Genomic DNA, 16499 nt, shown 5'->3' on the forward strand with positions numbered 1-16499 from the left:
ATACCAGAAGTCTTTAAATGTCATACCTTTAACCCAGACACTCTAGACATTTCTAGAATTACATCCAAAGGTAATAAAGGGTTGGGCAAAGATTAAGCTAAAACTAGAAAGGTCAGTAATGTGTTTTATATTGGCTAAAAGCTGAGGGGGGGAGAGAAATATGTAACAGGACATATCCAAACAATCAAATATTATTTTGCCATTAAGAATAACTTATGCTTGTCCAGCGTGGCTCAGGTGGCTGAGCATCACCCTGTGCACCAAATGGTTGCTAGTTCGATCGCTGGCTGGGGCATAGATGGAAGGCAACTGATGAATCGATGTTTCTCACTCTCTAAGCATATTCTCAGGTAAAGATTAAAAAATAGAATGATAATTTAGGCAAACACTGACATTACTGACATGTACAATTTCACAATAAAGAGAAAAAAGAACTGAAAAACGTGTGGTTATCAAACCATATTTTCAAAAGCCTGAAAGGATATGTACAGAAGAGTTAATAATGGTGACCCACAAATAGGATTTATTTTCTTTTGGTTTATGTGTGTTTTTTCCCTGATTTCTTAAATGACCTTGTATTGTCTTGTTATAAGAGAGACGAGAACTACTGCATCTATAGCTCTTAGGAGTTAGTAATTTTTTAAAATGATTCGACAAATAAATCTATTGCTAGGTTTCCTGACATAGAAATGCTCTTACCTAATATTTTAGGGGTGAATATTTTACTGCAAGGTTAAATCATCATTAGGGTAGTGTTTCTTATTATGCATAAATCTTACAGTATCACATGGTAATAATTTTTTTCATGTTACAATAAATGAAAAGAATTTGGAAAAGAGCAATAAAAACCATGAAGTTCACTGCCAAGGTTGTCAAAAGTAATTCACTTTGAAGAGACAAACACATTTGAGGTTTCATTGCTTGTGCTGCTTTAAAAGCAGATAAGATTTTTCCACTGATTTATTATTGTGGATCATAACAAGGCAGCTGCTCTTAGGTTCCCTAAAAGGGCTTGGGAGGAGGGTCTGGGAGAAGTAACACCACAGTTTCCTTCCCATGGCCAATGAAAGCAGCAGCATGCTGGTCATTATTTCATCCCTCAAGCAAAGGCATATGGTTTTAGGTGATACATAAAGTTGTCCAACTTACGAATGTTTACTGTGTTCTACAATTCATCTATTAAATATGCTGGGGGTGGGAGTGAGGGGTGGGGTGGGGTGGGGTGGGAGATATACGAGGGATGTCTCTTTATCATGTTCTTCTTTAAGCATGTATCCGAGAGACAACAGAGGTACACGGAGGCTATTCTATGATATGCCTACTCGCCTGAGCCTATCCATTGCAGAAGCTCAGCCACAGCCACTGCTGTCCATGTGCTATTTTATGTGCTTCTCTTATGTGGAAAACCAGCAGAGGCCAGCTGCAGCTAAAGCAATGCATGGAGGGAATGTATAGTTTATAAAAGAAAAAATTAAGAATGGAGTAAGTTTAACAAAAGATGTACAAGACTTCCAGAAAAAACTGCAAAAAACCTGGAGACCTAAATAATAGAGCTATACCAATATTTATGGAATGGAAGACTCATCAAGTGTCAAGATGAAAATTCTCTCCCCAAATGACATTTAGATTCAGCATAGTCCTAATCATAGCCCATCAGTCATCTTCATAGAATCTGACAATCTAATTCAAAATGGAATGTGAAAACCTAAAGGACCTAGAATAGTTAAAACAGTGTTTTTAAAAGTTGGAAGATTTATTATATAATATGGTATTAGCAAAAGGACAGCCACATAGCCACACAAGAGAGAGAGTCCAAACCTACAAGTACAAATAAGTGGTCAACTGATTTTTTGACCAAGGTGCCAAAGCAATTCAATGGGAAAAGGAAAGTCTTTTAATCAAATAGTGCTGGAACAACTAGCTAACTGCATAAAAATAAGAACGGTGACCTTCTTACCTCACACCATACACAAAAATTAACTCTAAATGGTGCAAACACCAAAATGTAAAAGCTAAAAATATAAAACTTCTAAAACTACATTGGTCCAAAAATGGTCACTAGCTACATGTAACTATTTAAATATAAGTTTAAATAAAGTATAATTAAATATAAGTAAAAATTCAGTTAAATTCAATTAAAATATAATTAAAAATTCAGTTCCTAAGTCGCACTTCAAGAACTCAATAGCCACGGGGGCTAGTGACAGAGCAAGGTAAGTGTTGGCTAAGGCTGGGTAGGGTCAGGCTTTGACCACAAAGGGGACACAGGGAACTCTTTGAGTCAGAAAAATGTTTTCATCTTGATTGTGGAGGTAGTCACAGAAGTGTATACATTTATAAAAACTTGTCAGACAGTACAATGTGTTTTACACAAATAATCCCTCAATAAAATTGATTTTTAAACCATGAGAGAGGCCTAGTGACGGTGAAAGAGGCAGGTGCAGGAAGACATGCCCACCTAGGTACCTGTCTAGGTGAGGAAGATAGATACATAGTAGCTGACTGTGCCAGTTTGGAGAATTTGTCCTATTCCTTAATGAGTTAGCTTTATGTTTGCTGAAGTGACTATATGAATACACTGGAGTTTCACCTCGGTTCCTGTCACTGAGAAATGAACCCAAACCACACAATTCCCCCCTGGATGGTGAATTCAATCAGCAGAATTACGGTGGGGAGTACTCACCTGAAACGGGGAAAGTGCAGACTGTTATCTGGAGATGTAAGTGTATGTTCTGGAGGGAGAACGGGTCTCATTCTGGGCACTGGGAGGCACATTTAAGAAATCCCAAATCAAAATAGTGTCATCGTGAGAGCTGCTGATGATCTGAAATTCATCAAACTGTAGCCGAAACACACGCCCAGAATGTTCCTGTGAAATAGAACAGCTTGATGAAGAAAATGAGACCTTCACAATCCCTCACATCCCACCGTCACGGACTTGGCACAGGTGGGAAATGCAGCTACCTAGCCAGGCTTCCTCAACCAACTTCCAGAGCTACTGAGCTTGTCCTTCACCTTAAGAACCAATACTCTGCTTTCTCTTCTAACTTTTTCTTTAATTAAACTTTGTATCCTAGGTCCTAGCCCATTAATATGTCAAAGGGAAACTACATGATCGTACCACAAAGGGTCTCAGAAAGGCAAGCAATAACATTTAAAACCCATTCTTGAGACACTGTAAAACCTAGAACCAAGACTGCTTTGAACGTGACCAAGTCTATCTCAAACCACAGCCAACATCAAAATCAGTGATGAAATATTAGCAGCATTCCCATTAAAATCCAGAAGAATACAAGGATGGCCCCAACTCTGGCTCTGCATGTTCTGGTCAATGCAAAATGCGAAGACAGAAATAAAAGGCAGAAGTACAGAAAATAAGAAAAATCTATCAACATTTTCAAGCAACTATCTCTTCAAAAATACAAAAGCAAACAGCCTATGAGAAATGATGTGCTTGGAAAAGTTGCAAAAACAAGATTAACATATAAGAATAAAGTACTCCTATATGTCAAAGCAATAATCCATAGACTATAGACTGAGGGGAAATTCCATCACAACAGTATAAAAATGTGCAGTTATAAAAGTGTGACAGAGCCAGATGCCCACATTAATGAATCTCCCAAACCTACAGGAAGGAAATGCGTTTTGCTCTACGAGGAAACCAGGCCCCCTGTAAACGAGGAAGCCTGCTTCCGTACTGCACGCTGGAGGAAGGCTCCTCGGGAAAGAGCTCACAGTGATGGAAATGTCGAAAAGCCTCTGATGCTGACTCGACAAAATGACCAGACAGTGCATTTCTTCAAAGACAAGCTTTTTAGTGATACACCCTGCAGATCTATGTGCAGGTGCCATCCCCCAGCAGAAGGGACCACGACCTGTCTCAACAGCTCACGTACCACCAATGTGCGCAAACACAGCGTGCTTGCAGGGGCTCGAGGGTCGAGAGCAGCTTGCAAGTCCCAAACTTTAATTTTCCTGCAAAGGACAAGGAGACTGTGATGAGTGGAAAAGTGAACACTTTAAATACTATCAAGCGTTTCCTCGACAGAAAGGAGGGCATCTGAACTGTCCATTAGAAATATAATGGGCAACATGCTTATGTTCTTACAAGTTATTTAAACCAACTACACTTGATTTTGGAAACAATAACACGTTCTCAGACTTGCTGAAATGCTAAAGTATTATTGTAAGGGAGATAAGAAAACAACTTCATTCTAAATTCTAATTCCTATCAATTCCCACTGAATTAGGTAATTCAATTCCTGGCCTGATAATCTATGTCACCAAAGTCATGAATCAGGGGCTCTCTAGGGCGGAGTAGGTGCTGCTGACAGAAGCTGGGGCTCTCTGAAATTCCAAGGCCACCTTTCTCCCAACTAGGCACATGCTGAAAGTTAGTTCCCAGGGTATAAACAGACCAACTAACCCATTTGTATATATAAGGCTACTTGAAAGGTTTACAGTTGCCATTTGCTCATTTAAAAAGTCGTGAAACTTTTAAAGGAGGATTTGTTCAATTCACCAAAAGGGAAAAAGAAATTTATCACTGAGCTGGGGGTGGGGGTGGGAAACACCCACGCCTGGTTTAAGGGCTAAGGCAAATAAATGAATTCCCACACAACCTAAGTTACTCCCTGAGTTAACAGTAATGGTTAAAAGTGTATGTTAGGAGTCATGGAGGCTCTGCTACTGTGGGATTTGCGGCCTGAGTGGCCTCACTTGATCAAGTGGTGTAGTAACACCTGCCATCCATCAATATGTAGAAACTGCCTAGCACGGGACCTGGCACACTCATAGCTACGTGACGTACAGTACTTCCCTCTGACACAGTTACGGCAGTGCACCGGCAATGTGAAATACACACCCGTCATAGGCCCCACTGACAATCCTCTTGTTGTCAAACCGGATGCACCGCACCAGTTCTTCATGGCCCTCTAGGACTCTTAAACAGGCACCACATTCAATGTCCCATAGCCTAGGATGAAAAACATATCTCTGTGAAACACCTCCTTGCACGTGATCACACTTCCCTCACGTTCTCCGTATCTGTACATATGTGGCTTCCCCTATTCTGGAATTCTTTATTTCTCTCACTCCCAGCCCACACTATACACATATAAATGTACACTTATGCCCTTTGTGTGTCTTTAAGCACTAACTTGGGAGGAAGCCTTATTTTTCATTATATTTCCTTTTACACAGTTTGAAACTTTTAAAAATCACATGCATGTATTACTAAACAAATAAGAGAATTCCACCCCAGGCCTTCTAGCCTGGAGTCTGTGAGGCCCACTGAGGTTGGATCCAGCATGGTGGTCTCCATCTCCTGATGAGGTTCAGGGACCTTCTTAGATATATACTGTATGCTGGGGCTGTCCAGACTGCAAGGTCAAAGTGGGAGACTCATTAGCTCTCTGCAGTCTTAAACCCAGTATATAAATATGAACAGCCAGCCCTTTTCTCTGTGTATGATTTATATAACAAATCTGGAAATAAAATTTGTTTCTATTATCACTACTTTTTCTACATTATTTACAAAAAGAAACCACAGCAATGTAACATGCACAAAACAAAGTCAGCAAATGAATTCTATAATGAACTTTTCTCAGCCTCTCCACCAGTAGCTCATATCCCACATCTAGTGAACAATTCACCACAGCTGCCCTCAGCCAATCTCTCCATCAGCATCAGTGACAATGGAACCCACTGTGATCAGCCACTGCACACTGCCACTGACTCCAAAGTGGTTCCCTTCCACAAACTGCAGAGCAATGTAGGCTGTTATTCTGTAAAACTTTAGAGATTCCAATGAGGAAGCTAAGGATTGTTTATTGCTGAAATCCTAAGAAATACAAAGCATGATGAATATAACAGAACCAAGATTCAGGTACTAAAGTGACTTTTATGATATCTTCAAACTTAAAAGAACAGGTTGGGAGCTCGATTCCTAGTCGGGGGCGTGCAGGAGGCAGGAGATCAATGACGACTCATCATTGATGTTTCTATCTCTTTCTCCCACCCCCCTCTCTCTGTAAAAAAAAGAAAGCAGAAGAAAATTTAGAGCAGTTAGAGTCCCTTTCTTCCCTCCTTCCTTCCTCTCTCCCTTCCTCTTCTCAAATAATCTTGAGCCCAATCTTTATTTGGCCCAAATATTAGGCAATTTGGTTATATAAAAAAGCTACTATCATATACTGGGATGGGGGAAAATGACTTGGGATACTTAAATAGATATTTAAGGTAAGCTCTAATATAACATAAACTGTCTAAGGATGGGTCATATTTATTAGAAAGCAGGGACACTGAGTGTTGGGGAAAAAAAAGTTAAATAAATAGCCAAACAGGAGTGGATGATTCTATAACAGTCCTGGGAGAGACAGATAAGGCACCTTGCCCACATGTCAGGGAGGGAGGCAAGAGCTCAGAGGTAAGGGCAAGCAAAGCCAGGCTGGATGGAATGCACTTTGTTCTGAGGCGGTCTGGTGTTAAATGATCTTGGATAGAGCTAAGGTCATAAAACCTTGTGTACTGGGGGAATCTTGGAAGAACATAATTTATCCATGTTAGTATACAGAGCCAAAGAGATTAATAAGAAGTTACCTAAAGTTTTCTTATCTGTAGCATCCCCAAAGACTCTGCGTCTTTTGAGCTTTAGGCCTGGGAGATGAGTCAATACTACGGCAAAAACCAATCTGCCTACTCTGCTGGCCCCAGCTTCTACCCACCTGATGGTATTATCCGATGATCCACTAACAACCAGCCGGTCCCTGTACTGGAGACAGGCAATGCCTCGCTTGTGCCCATTCAGAGTACGAACAAATTCACAGGTACTCGTGCTCCAGACCTGAAACAAATTAGCAATGTTTTTAAGCATGAATGCAGAAAAGTAACCTCACAATATACCTTTTTTAAAAGTCAGAGCTTCTAGGAAAGATCAAAATACTTGATTATGAAATACGGCTGGGAGGCTGGGGACAGATTAGACAGAATAAAATTTTCTTGGCTGCTAAGTGATAAAACTGGACTGAAACACAGAAGGAAGCTGTGAAGTCTCCAAACCTTGAGGTGTTCACAAAGAGAATGTTTAGAGGCCTCCGAAAGTCTGTTGCCCAGAGGGAAGAGCCTGGGCCAGATTTCATGTTTTATACCAGCTGACTTGTCAAACCCAATGCAACTGATGTGAGCAAGCTTCACCTTTCACACCCTCCTCTTTTCAGCATGGTTTTTGAACAGCTCTATTTGTTTTGACACATCACACCCAATATTATGAATGTGGAATAAAAAATCCCTCTTTTGTGAAACCATCTGCAAGACTTAGATGTTCATAGACGCACAATATATTACCAGCCAATCAATGAGACGCAGAGCAAACAAAGTGCCTGAATTATTTCACCAGCTGCACTTGTAGTTGAATGGGATAACTAGATATCCACATGCAAAGAATGAAAGTGAACCCCTACCTCACACTATATATAAAAATTTAATTCAAAGTGGATCAAAGACCAAAATGTAAGAACTCAAACTATAAAGCTCTTAGAAGAAAACACAGGAATAAATCTTTGTGACATTGGATTAGGCAATGGTTTCTTAGATGTGACAACACAAGCAACAAAAGAAAAAATTTTATAAAATGAACTTCATCAAAATTAAAATTGTTCTGTATTTCAAAGAAAACTATCAGCAAAGTAAAAACTTTTTTTTAAAAAAAAGGAAAGTGAAAACACAATCCACAAGATTATAGAAAATATCTGTAAATATTTACCTAAGGACCTTATTATCAGAATATATAAACAACTTTTGCAGCTAAACAATAAAAAGACAAATAATCCAATTCGTTAAATGAGCAAAAGATTTAAATGTTTCTCCAAAGACATAAAAATGGCCAACAAGCACATGAAAAGATGCTTGACATCATTAGTCATTAGGGAAATGGAAAGCAAAATTGACACAGATACCACCACACGCCCATTAGGATAACTATAATAAAAAAAACAGACAATAACAAGTGCTGACAAGGATATGGAGAAATCCTCCAGGCTGATATTATGCAAGAGCTGGTTAACGCCCAAACCCTCTTGACTCCCAGGCACTGGTCTTGTACCAATTGGTATGGCTGAGTGGTGAGTGAATTACCTCATACAAATCCCAGTTGTTCACTTTCCAGACCACCCAATCTAAAGTATGATGAGACCTAGTCTGTGACCCGTGTGGTGACATACTAAAATGTTGTCTAGTGCAGGTCATGAAAGGAAGGTTTTTTTAGCCAAGTTCAAACATCCATACATTGCTAGTGGGATTATAAGATGGTGTAGCCACTTTGAAAAAGTTTGGCAAAACAGAGAGTTACCATTCCAAGAGAAATGAAAATATATGTCCACACAAAGGTTTACGGCAGCGTTACTCATAATAGATAAAAAGTATAAACAACCAAAATGCTCATCAACTGATGAATCGATAACTAAAATGTGGTACATCCACCCAATGAAATTTTATTTGGTCATTAGAAGAAATAACATACTGTTACGCACCGCAATGTCCACGGATGGACCTTGAAAACAATACACTAAGTGCAAGAAGCCAGGCACAAAAGGCCACAACTTGTATGATTCCATTTATATGAAATGTCCAGAACAGGAAACTCCATAGACGGGAAGTAGGTTAGTGCCTGCCAGGGACTATGGGAAGAAAACAGGGGTCGGCTACTAATGGTAAGAGCTTTCTGGAGTGATTAAAAATGTTCTGGAACTAGTTACGGTTACACAACATCGTGAATATGCTAAAATGCTTTAAAATGATGAATCTTATAGTAGGTGAATTGTGTTTTAATAAAGCTGCTATAAAAACTTCAGAAAGCTAAATTTTTAAAAATTAAATGGATACTGAACTGCATTTACCATATCCTGTGCGTCACCCTAGACTACTACAATTGCTTGTCACATGTCTGAGGCCCACATGTTGAGCTTCTTGAAGACAGGGACATGTGCTGTCCCTTACCACATCTCTAGCATCCAGCCCAGGGTCTGTGGCATGGCAGGCTCTCAAAACTAGGTGAGTAAATAAATCAAATCTCAGCTCTGCCACTAGCGAGTTGTGCGTTCTTGGGTGTGGTTCTTCACTCTCTGAGCCACATCTGTAAAATGGACGCAATACCCACTCAAGAGAGTGCCAGGGGGGTGGTGCGAGGTGGTCGTGTACAAGCTCCGAGCATGCGGGAGGGAAGTGTTCAATAGGTTAGTTCCCTTCCCCTTATGGAAGTCACCAGCCATGTCTTTTCATGACAGGGCTGCTCTCTACCCTGCTTCCCTCAGGCTTTCCCTCTCCTTTCCCCTCACTCCAGAGGCATGGAGAATGGGACGGCTTCAGGGCTCACAGCACAAATGGAGGAGAGTAAAGTCCTTGGGAAGTACCAGGCTGCTGCAAGCCGCTTCTGCTTTCTATCCACTCTCAAAGGGACAGGAGGAGGCAGACACACTCACTTTGATGGTTCTGTCACCAGAGGCAGACACGATGTACTTATCATCAAAGTCTACCACATTGACAGCAGCGCGGTGGCCGACCAGGACACGGCGTAAAGTGATATCGGTGGCAGAAGCCATGTCCCACACGGCAATGGAGCGGTCCTTGGAGCAGGTCACCATCAGTCCATTGCTGAAGCGTAGGTGCAGGACAGCCTCGTTGTGGTGGATCAACGTGTTCAGAACTTCGCCCGTGTTCACATCCCAGACTCTAGATGACAACAGAAAAGCATAATGCTCAATTATGGAGACATGCGGGAAACGATAGTGGACCTGCGCTCTGGGCCCATTCTTCGTAGTAGGCGGGGAGGTGTGAATGTCACTGGGACCTGACACCTAAATACAAGCTTAAAAGGAACAATTTCTCTATTTGCTGAGAAGTTTTTCAAAAAAAGGCCAATTCTGGCTCTGCCCAGGTGCAGGTTTATTTAACAGTCAGGTGTTCATAGATTGTGTCTACAGGCTTGTGTTGATGGTAAAAAAATGATTCTTCAAGTAAGTGGGCTTTGCCGTGAGTCTGAGATAATGGGGAAGGAGGCTCAGTGGCTGCAGAACGGAGGAGAGTTCTGAGCTTAAGGTTCTTTTTGACGTCTGAGAGGCTCTGCATCTATGGACTACAGGTCATGAAGTCTCAGCAATCCCACACCCATCTATTCACCCATGGCTTTTCTGTAACCCCAATCTCCCAAGAGGTCAAGCTGATGCGGAGCAGAGGAGGAGACTCAGACTTCTCAGGCTGAGACGTGACCTGAAGCAGTGGCCTAGAAGCACTGGGCAGGGAAAGGACACTAGGCACGCTGGTGACTATTCCAGTCCCTTAGGTGTCCCTGCGAAACATTTTCTTCCAGACTCTGACCCAACCTAGGAAAGTGTGCCCTGCCCCTCCAGAGGACATGCCTTCTCCAAGCCACCAGCAGTCCAGCTAAGGCTCTACTGCGTGACCCCCAGGCTCTGATGAACTCCTTGCCACACCCAACGTGGAGTGGGAAATGTCCTTGTCCCAGTGCTTTTAGGAGTGGATCCCAACAATGTTTCCTTCCTACTCTCCCAACTTCCACCCAGCAGTCATCACGTCCCTTCTGCCAGGGAACATGGCCATTTCCAGCTTCATCACTCTCTCTCGGGGGTGGCATCTGAAAACTACTGTCCCCATTACTGGAAAGGCTACGTAATATGAAGACAGTCTTGAATGGTATAAATTCAAAGTTCAAATTAACTATGTGACTCTGAGTAAATTACTTAACCTCTCTGATCCCAGTTTCCTTATACATCTATAAAAAAAGAAGACAGCATCTACCTACTAGAAAGGCTGATATGAGAATCCAATAGGATAACATTCTACAAAACAACTAGCACTCTGTGTCCCTCAAAAGGTTCTGCAAACATTCTGCTCCTGATTCTTTCAGAATTTGTAGGTCACTGCCCACCACAGCCACTCGGAGAGCACCTGCCTCCTCCTCTCTGCTGCCGGGGGAGGAAGCCAGCCTGTACCAGGCAATGTGCTTCTGGAAGAAAGTGTGGTGCCATCTCTATACTACATGGCAATGGGAACAGAACCCGCTTAACAGAATGCACCTACACCCACCCCCAAGTGGTTCTGAAATACAGCACACAAAACACACAGAGAACGGTACGACTCAGTCTCCTCACAGAAGGAACACAAGCTCAGACCACTGAGACCAATCGCTTACCTCACTGTGGAATCTGAAGAGCCGGTCACAATGACACGTTCGTCGTACTGGAGACAAAGGACAGAGCCTGTGTGCCCTGTCAACACTTTCAAACACTCCAGGCTGGTTTTGTCCCAAATCTATTGAGATAAGATAAAATCAATGCTTCTGTTTCATCTTATTTTCTGAATCATAAAATAAAACAAACCTGTTACAATAAATAAGAGAGCTAAACATCAAACAGGTGGTGGGAAATGACAGGACGGGAAGAGGTGATACTAGGTAACTTCAGAATAGATGTACTCTGTTTACTGGACTCCTACTTAATAGCCTTGGGGGGGGGGGGGGCGGTTAAAAAAAACTCTAAAGAATTGGCTCACCCTCTGGAAAACAATGTGACAACAGCCATGAAGAATCTTAAAAACACATACCCCTTAAGCCATTATGTTTGTTTACAAAAATGTTCAACATTTCAGAAAAACTTCAAAGTAAACTGTGAAGTTTTTAATGAGGAAATATAATGCTTTATTAGTTGTATTTTTTTAAATCATAAAAGAAGTTGTCCATAATGATATAACCAGTATGTATATTCTAAGAAAGAAAAGAGAAAAAACAAATGAAAAGAAAGTAAAATGTTAATAAGAGCTGGTTTTGTACTCTGAGTGCTCTCTTTCTCACTTCTTTTGGACAGTTAAAAATCTGATTCTGTGGACCTGTTTCTTCCCTTGTAAAATAACATCATAACTTGCAGTGTGCCTATCATTCACTGCAAATAGCCAAGATATTGTGAATTCTATAGACATTTAAGTGACTTTCTATAAAATAGCAAGGCTTGCTTTTCATTTCTGACTTAGTAGAACCACGGTGATTTGGAAAAAGTGATTAGTGGTCAAGGACTAGTGCAGACTGAAGTACAAAAGGTTTCCAACCACTGGAATGATGGCTGGACCTAGAGCTCTGGACGATCTGTCTGAACTGCATTTCTGCTCTACAGTTCTATGTCTTGTAAATCAAGTGCAAGCTTAATTTAAACATGGGTGTGCCTCTGTTAAGAGAATTCTTTAGAAACACACCCAGTGTAAATGAAATGCAAGCCCTCGGCCAGCCTATGCTCTGACGAGGTCCTTATAAACAGTTCTTATCAACTCCTTAAAAGAGAACTGCCAAAACTAAACAGTAACAGATGTCACTCTTTCTAGAGTTTATCTGTAGCCACAGGTTAGGGCAATCAATAAACATTACATAAAAACAGACTTCTGCGGTCAAATGTGTTTTGGAAGTTGGGAAACACTAGGTGTCTCTACTGCAGGCCTTCTCAGAGCCTTTATATCCTGTATCCTGTGAATTTCTAAGGAGATATGCACTGTTTTCTAAACTTCTTTGAAGGGAATTACTCTTCAAATGAACATTTTTTAGATTTACATCCACAGAATACTTTTTGGGAAACACTGTCAAACAGAAAACCAGAGAAACAGTTTCTTTAAATGCTTTAATTCGGAATGTTTTTTGCCCTAAGATATCTTAATTACTAAAATTCCATTATTTTATATATTTTTTTTCCTTTCTTTTTTTAAATGAAAAACAAAGACCCTTTAACTCACCCAGAGTAAAACAATGCAGAAAACAGGGCCAAGATGGAGAAAGCCCACTAAAAACTATCTTTCCAGTTGATCATAACCAAAAACTCTAAACAAAATACAAAGGCAACTAGCTGAGGACTCTGAAAAGTGTGAAGGGAGGGGCAGGAGGAAGAAAGCAAGTGGACTGTGGCGAGGAGTAAAAATTTGAGAAGTGACCCACATTGGGGGGAGCTGACAACTCTTTCTGCCTGTTTCCTCACCTCTTCTGATTGTGGCTTTGGCCCAAAGGTGGGTCTGGGTCCGGGAGCCGCCTGGTGAACTAGCAGCAGAGGCAATTAAAACTCTGAGTGAAACCACACTTTCTGGACAGAGGACTGGAGAAAGGGATCTCTGGGGGCCAAAGAATGTGTGGAGGACCCCATGTTCCCCCTTTTCTCATGTGACTCTGATTCAAGAACAGGCCCCAGTCATGCAGTCGCACCAGAGCAGTGGCAAGATAACTAAAATTCCACGAGAAACCCCATTTTTCTGGCCAGAGGAAAAGGTAGAAAGGATCCCCGTAGGCAGGAGAGACTTGGGGACATCCAAAAGAGAACAGATCTGGAAGAAAGGCTCCCTCAATCCTACATGAAAACCCACACCATGCATAACTGAAACTGTGTACACACAGGACAGACTGAACCAGCGCAGCAAAGGCTACAATAAGAGACCTGATATTTAAAATGCTGCTGAAGTCTCAGACCCAGCTCTGAGTAGTGCAAGCCGAAGACAGACCCAAAATAGTGACAAAGGCTTTGAGAAGCAGAAAAGAGACCAGAATCGTTCCCAACCTTCTACCCTGCCCCCAACTCCCTCACTGAAGTCACAACAGAACTTGAGTTCTGAACCCAACTAGGTTAACCATCTGCTTAAAAACACCCACACATTTTCTCCAGGGGATTCTAACAGGCTCCACAGTCTTTATAATGTGAGACCCATAATGTCCAAGATAGAACCCACAATTACTTAACATACAAACACCAGGGAAAGTGATCAATTCTCGGGGAGAGACACTCAACAACACACAACAGCCTGGAGATTACCCAATGTTGTCATGGTCAAGCCGTCAAAGCAGTTAACTCTCCCATGAGGTGCAGATAAACATGCTTGATGTGAATGAAAAGGGACGTTCTCAGTCAAAAAACGAAAACTACTGGTGAAGAGAAGGCATTTGAAAAGTAATGGCAAGAACCTCTGAAATTTGGTGACTGAAAGATATAAATTTAGATTCAAAAAACACAGCAAAGACTTCTTAGCTATGACATCAGGAGCATGACTCATAAAAGAAAAAAGTTGATAAATCGGGTTTCATCAAAATTAAAATCTACCATTAAGAAAATGAAAAGACAAGTCCCTGATTGGAAGAAAATACTTGCAAAATATATCTAACAAAGGACTGTATGCAGAATATGTAAACTCTCAAAACTCAATATGAAACTGAAAAACCCATTTAAAAAACAAGACAAAAGATCTGAATAGAAACTTTACCAAAAAATACATGGATGGCAAATAAGCACCATTAAGTGAAAAGATGCTCATTATTGTCAGTCACTGGGGAAATAAAATGAGGCACGTCTACATACCTATCAGAACAGCTAATATAAAAACCTAAGACAATCAAGGGCTGACGAAGCAGAACAAAAGCAACTTTCACACATTGCTGGTTGGAATGCAAAATGGCACCACCTCGCTGGAAAGCAGCTTAGCGCTTTCTTAGCAAGTAAAACATACACTTCCATGAGTCAGCAATCTTACTCCTAGGCTTGTCCTTCAACAGGTAAATGCTAAGCACACTGTGGTACGCCCAGGAGATGGACTACTACCCAGCAGTAAGAAGGAACCAAGCACTGCTAAGAGCAACGACACAGATGAAACTCAAATGCACTGCGCTGAGAAACCAGACTCAAGGGTCACACAGTGTTAGTCTTACAGGATATTCTCAAAAAGGCAAAATTATAGGGACAGAAAAAGCAGTGGTGGCCAGTGCCTAGGGGAAGAATGCGAAGAGCTGAACACAAAGGGGCAGGACAAGGAAACATCTGGGGATGATGACACTGTTCTGTATCTTGTGTATTGTTATGGTTACACAATTATCTATGCTTCTCAAAACTCATAGAGCTTTACACCAAAATGAGTGAATTTCCCTGTATGTAAATTATTACTAAAAGAAAAAACCCCTACAGTGTTTTCTTAAATGAGGAAATGAGCTATAAACAATGTAAAACAAAATCTGTCAGATCAGCTGCCAAACATTAAACGCGGAAACAATCCGGCTTATCTAAATTGTGCTATCACTCTTTGTGTTATCATCTGAGCCTTTCTTGGGAATCGTAAAAGGTAATGACTGATTTCCAGGCAAATCACAATGCTTTCACCAGCAAGCAAAGTCATCAGGAGCCCTGCAATGCTGAGATCTCTCCCCTAGGTGCCTAAGCACAGAATATAGGCCGTAACTGCGCTTGGAGGTAGGAAGAAGTCAGGCAGCGCAGGAAAACGCTCTGCCTCTAGTCATCCAGAATCACAAGCTGAATCACTGAAAGGGCTGTCGCAGTGTCAGTGTCTCACAGGCGACCACCATTCTATCGACAATGCACACAAAGCGGTCCTTCACCTTGATAGAGTTGTCTCGCAGCCCGCTGATGATTTTCTCATCATCGTACTGTAAACAGTAGACACCTTTGCTGTTTTCAGAGCGGCACTGAATCCTCTGCAAGTTGTGTCGTCCACACCGCCAGTTAGATTCTATAGTCTGGGGAGAAAGAGGCAACAGATGAGTTTTTGTGAATCAACTATTCTATTAGGCTTCAGACTCTGGCGCTGCTTCCAGAAACAGCATACCACCGATACCCCGTCTTGGTCTGCGTAACTGTCTGTGGACAGGAATCATGTTCTTTCCAAGTAAGACATTAGCCCAACAATGTTTTTTCTCAAACGTTCTCTGCCCTTCTGGCAGCTATCACAGGATTTCCAATGAGTTTGGGTTGGGTTTGAAAAAAAACCAGCCTAGACAGAACTCAGTATGTTTCAAGAATGCCATTTGCATCCAAAACATACAAATAAATAGTAACTCATCGGGTCCCTGTCTAACGCCAATTAAAATATTTGGCGGAAGACCCCCAACAATATTAAGCCTATACTGAGAAATGTGTATATCCATCCAAAGCTTTGTCTTGACCATTGAAAAAAGACTGAACAACTACTAGAGGCCAACTACTATAGCAAAAATTTTGTTATCCATTTTTAATTTTCCACCAGACTGAAGCTCCTTTAGAGTAAGAGTGGCTCATGTCAGCCCCGGGTTCTCTTTCTTTCATCATTCAGGCAACACTTACCAATATGCTAGTGTATTCCAGGTACTAGCTGTGCTAGGCACTAGGCATTAAATGATCAACAGGAAGCATACTGCTTTCAAGGGAGGCACTGCTCCAGTATCTGGGCACACAGTATCTGGAACTGGATCTACTCCAAACATGTTTATTTGGTTAAATGATCCACGAATTGGCCTTGAAAGGAAATTCTTATTATTTTCCTTTTTCAAACAAGGAAGGAGTTTAATTTGCCTGAGCCCACAAATCTAGTAATTGGACGAGCTGGAAATCACACCCAGTTCTTCCTGACTCTAAGCCCCTGCTTTTCCAACTAAGAGATGCACTGTCTATAAAGAGGTAGAGTCCTAGCTACGAGGCAGAGAACACAGA

General features: G+C 41.4%; 1 protein-coding gene across 6 annotated transcripts in view; it reads right to left on the reverse strand.

Annotated features, from left to right (window-relative positions):
- FBXW11 (F-box and WD repeat domain containing 11) overlaps positions 1-16499 on the reverse strand; it is a 98863-nt gene that overhangs the window by 3470 nt on the left and 78894 nt on the right. For all 6 annotated transcript variants that reach the window (XM_087816970.1, XM_016211229.2, XM_016211227.2 and 3 more), the window contains 7 exons: positions 15413-15550; positions 11204-11322; positions 9474-9723; positions 6723-6841; positions 4865-4975; positions 3897-3975; positions 2684-2869 (listed from right to left, as the gene is read on the reverse strand). In XM_087816970.1, the coding sequence (XP_087673096.1) occupies positions 2708-2869; positions 3897-3975; positions 4865-4975; positions 6723-6841; positions 9474-9723; positions 11204-11322; positions 15413-15550 (978 nt within the window). In that variant the 3' untranslated portion in view covers positions 2684-2707. The remainder of the gene's footprint in view (positions 1-2683; positions 2870-3896; positions 3976-4864; positions 4976-6722; positions 6842-9473; positions 9724-11203; positions 11323-15412; positions 15551-16499) is intronic.

Source organism: Miniopterus natalensis, chromosome 4 (assembly GCF_054644295.1).
Source record: "Miniopterus natalensis isolate mMinNat1 chromosome 4, mMinNat1.hap1, whole genome shotgun sequence".
NCBI classification, from domain to species: domain Eukaryota; kingdom Metazoa; phylum Chordata; class Mammalia; order Chiroptera; family Miniopteridae; genus Miniopterus; species Miniopterus natalensis.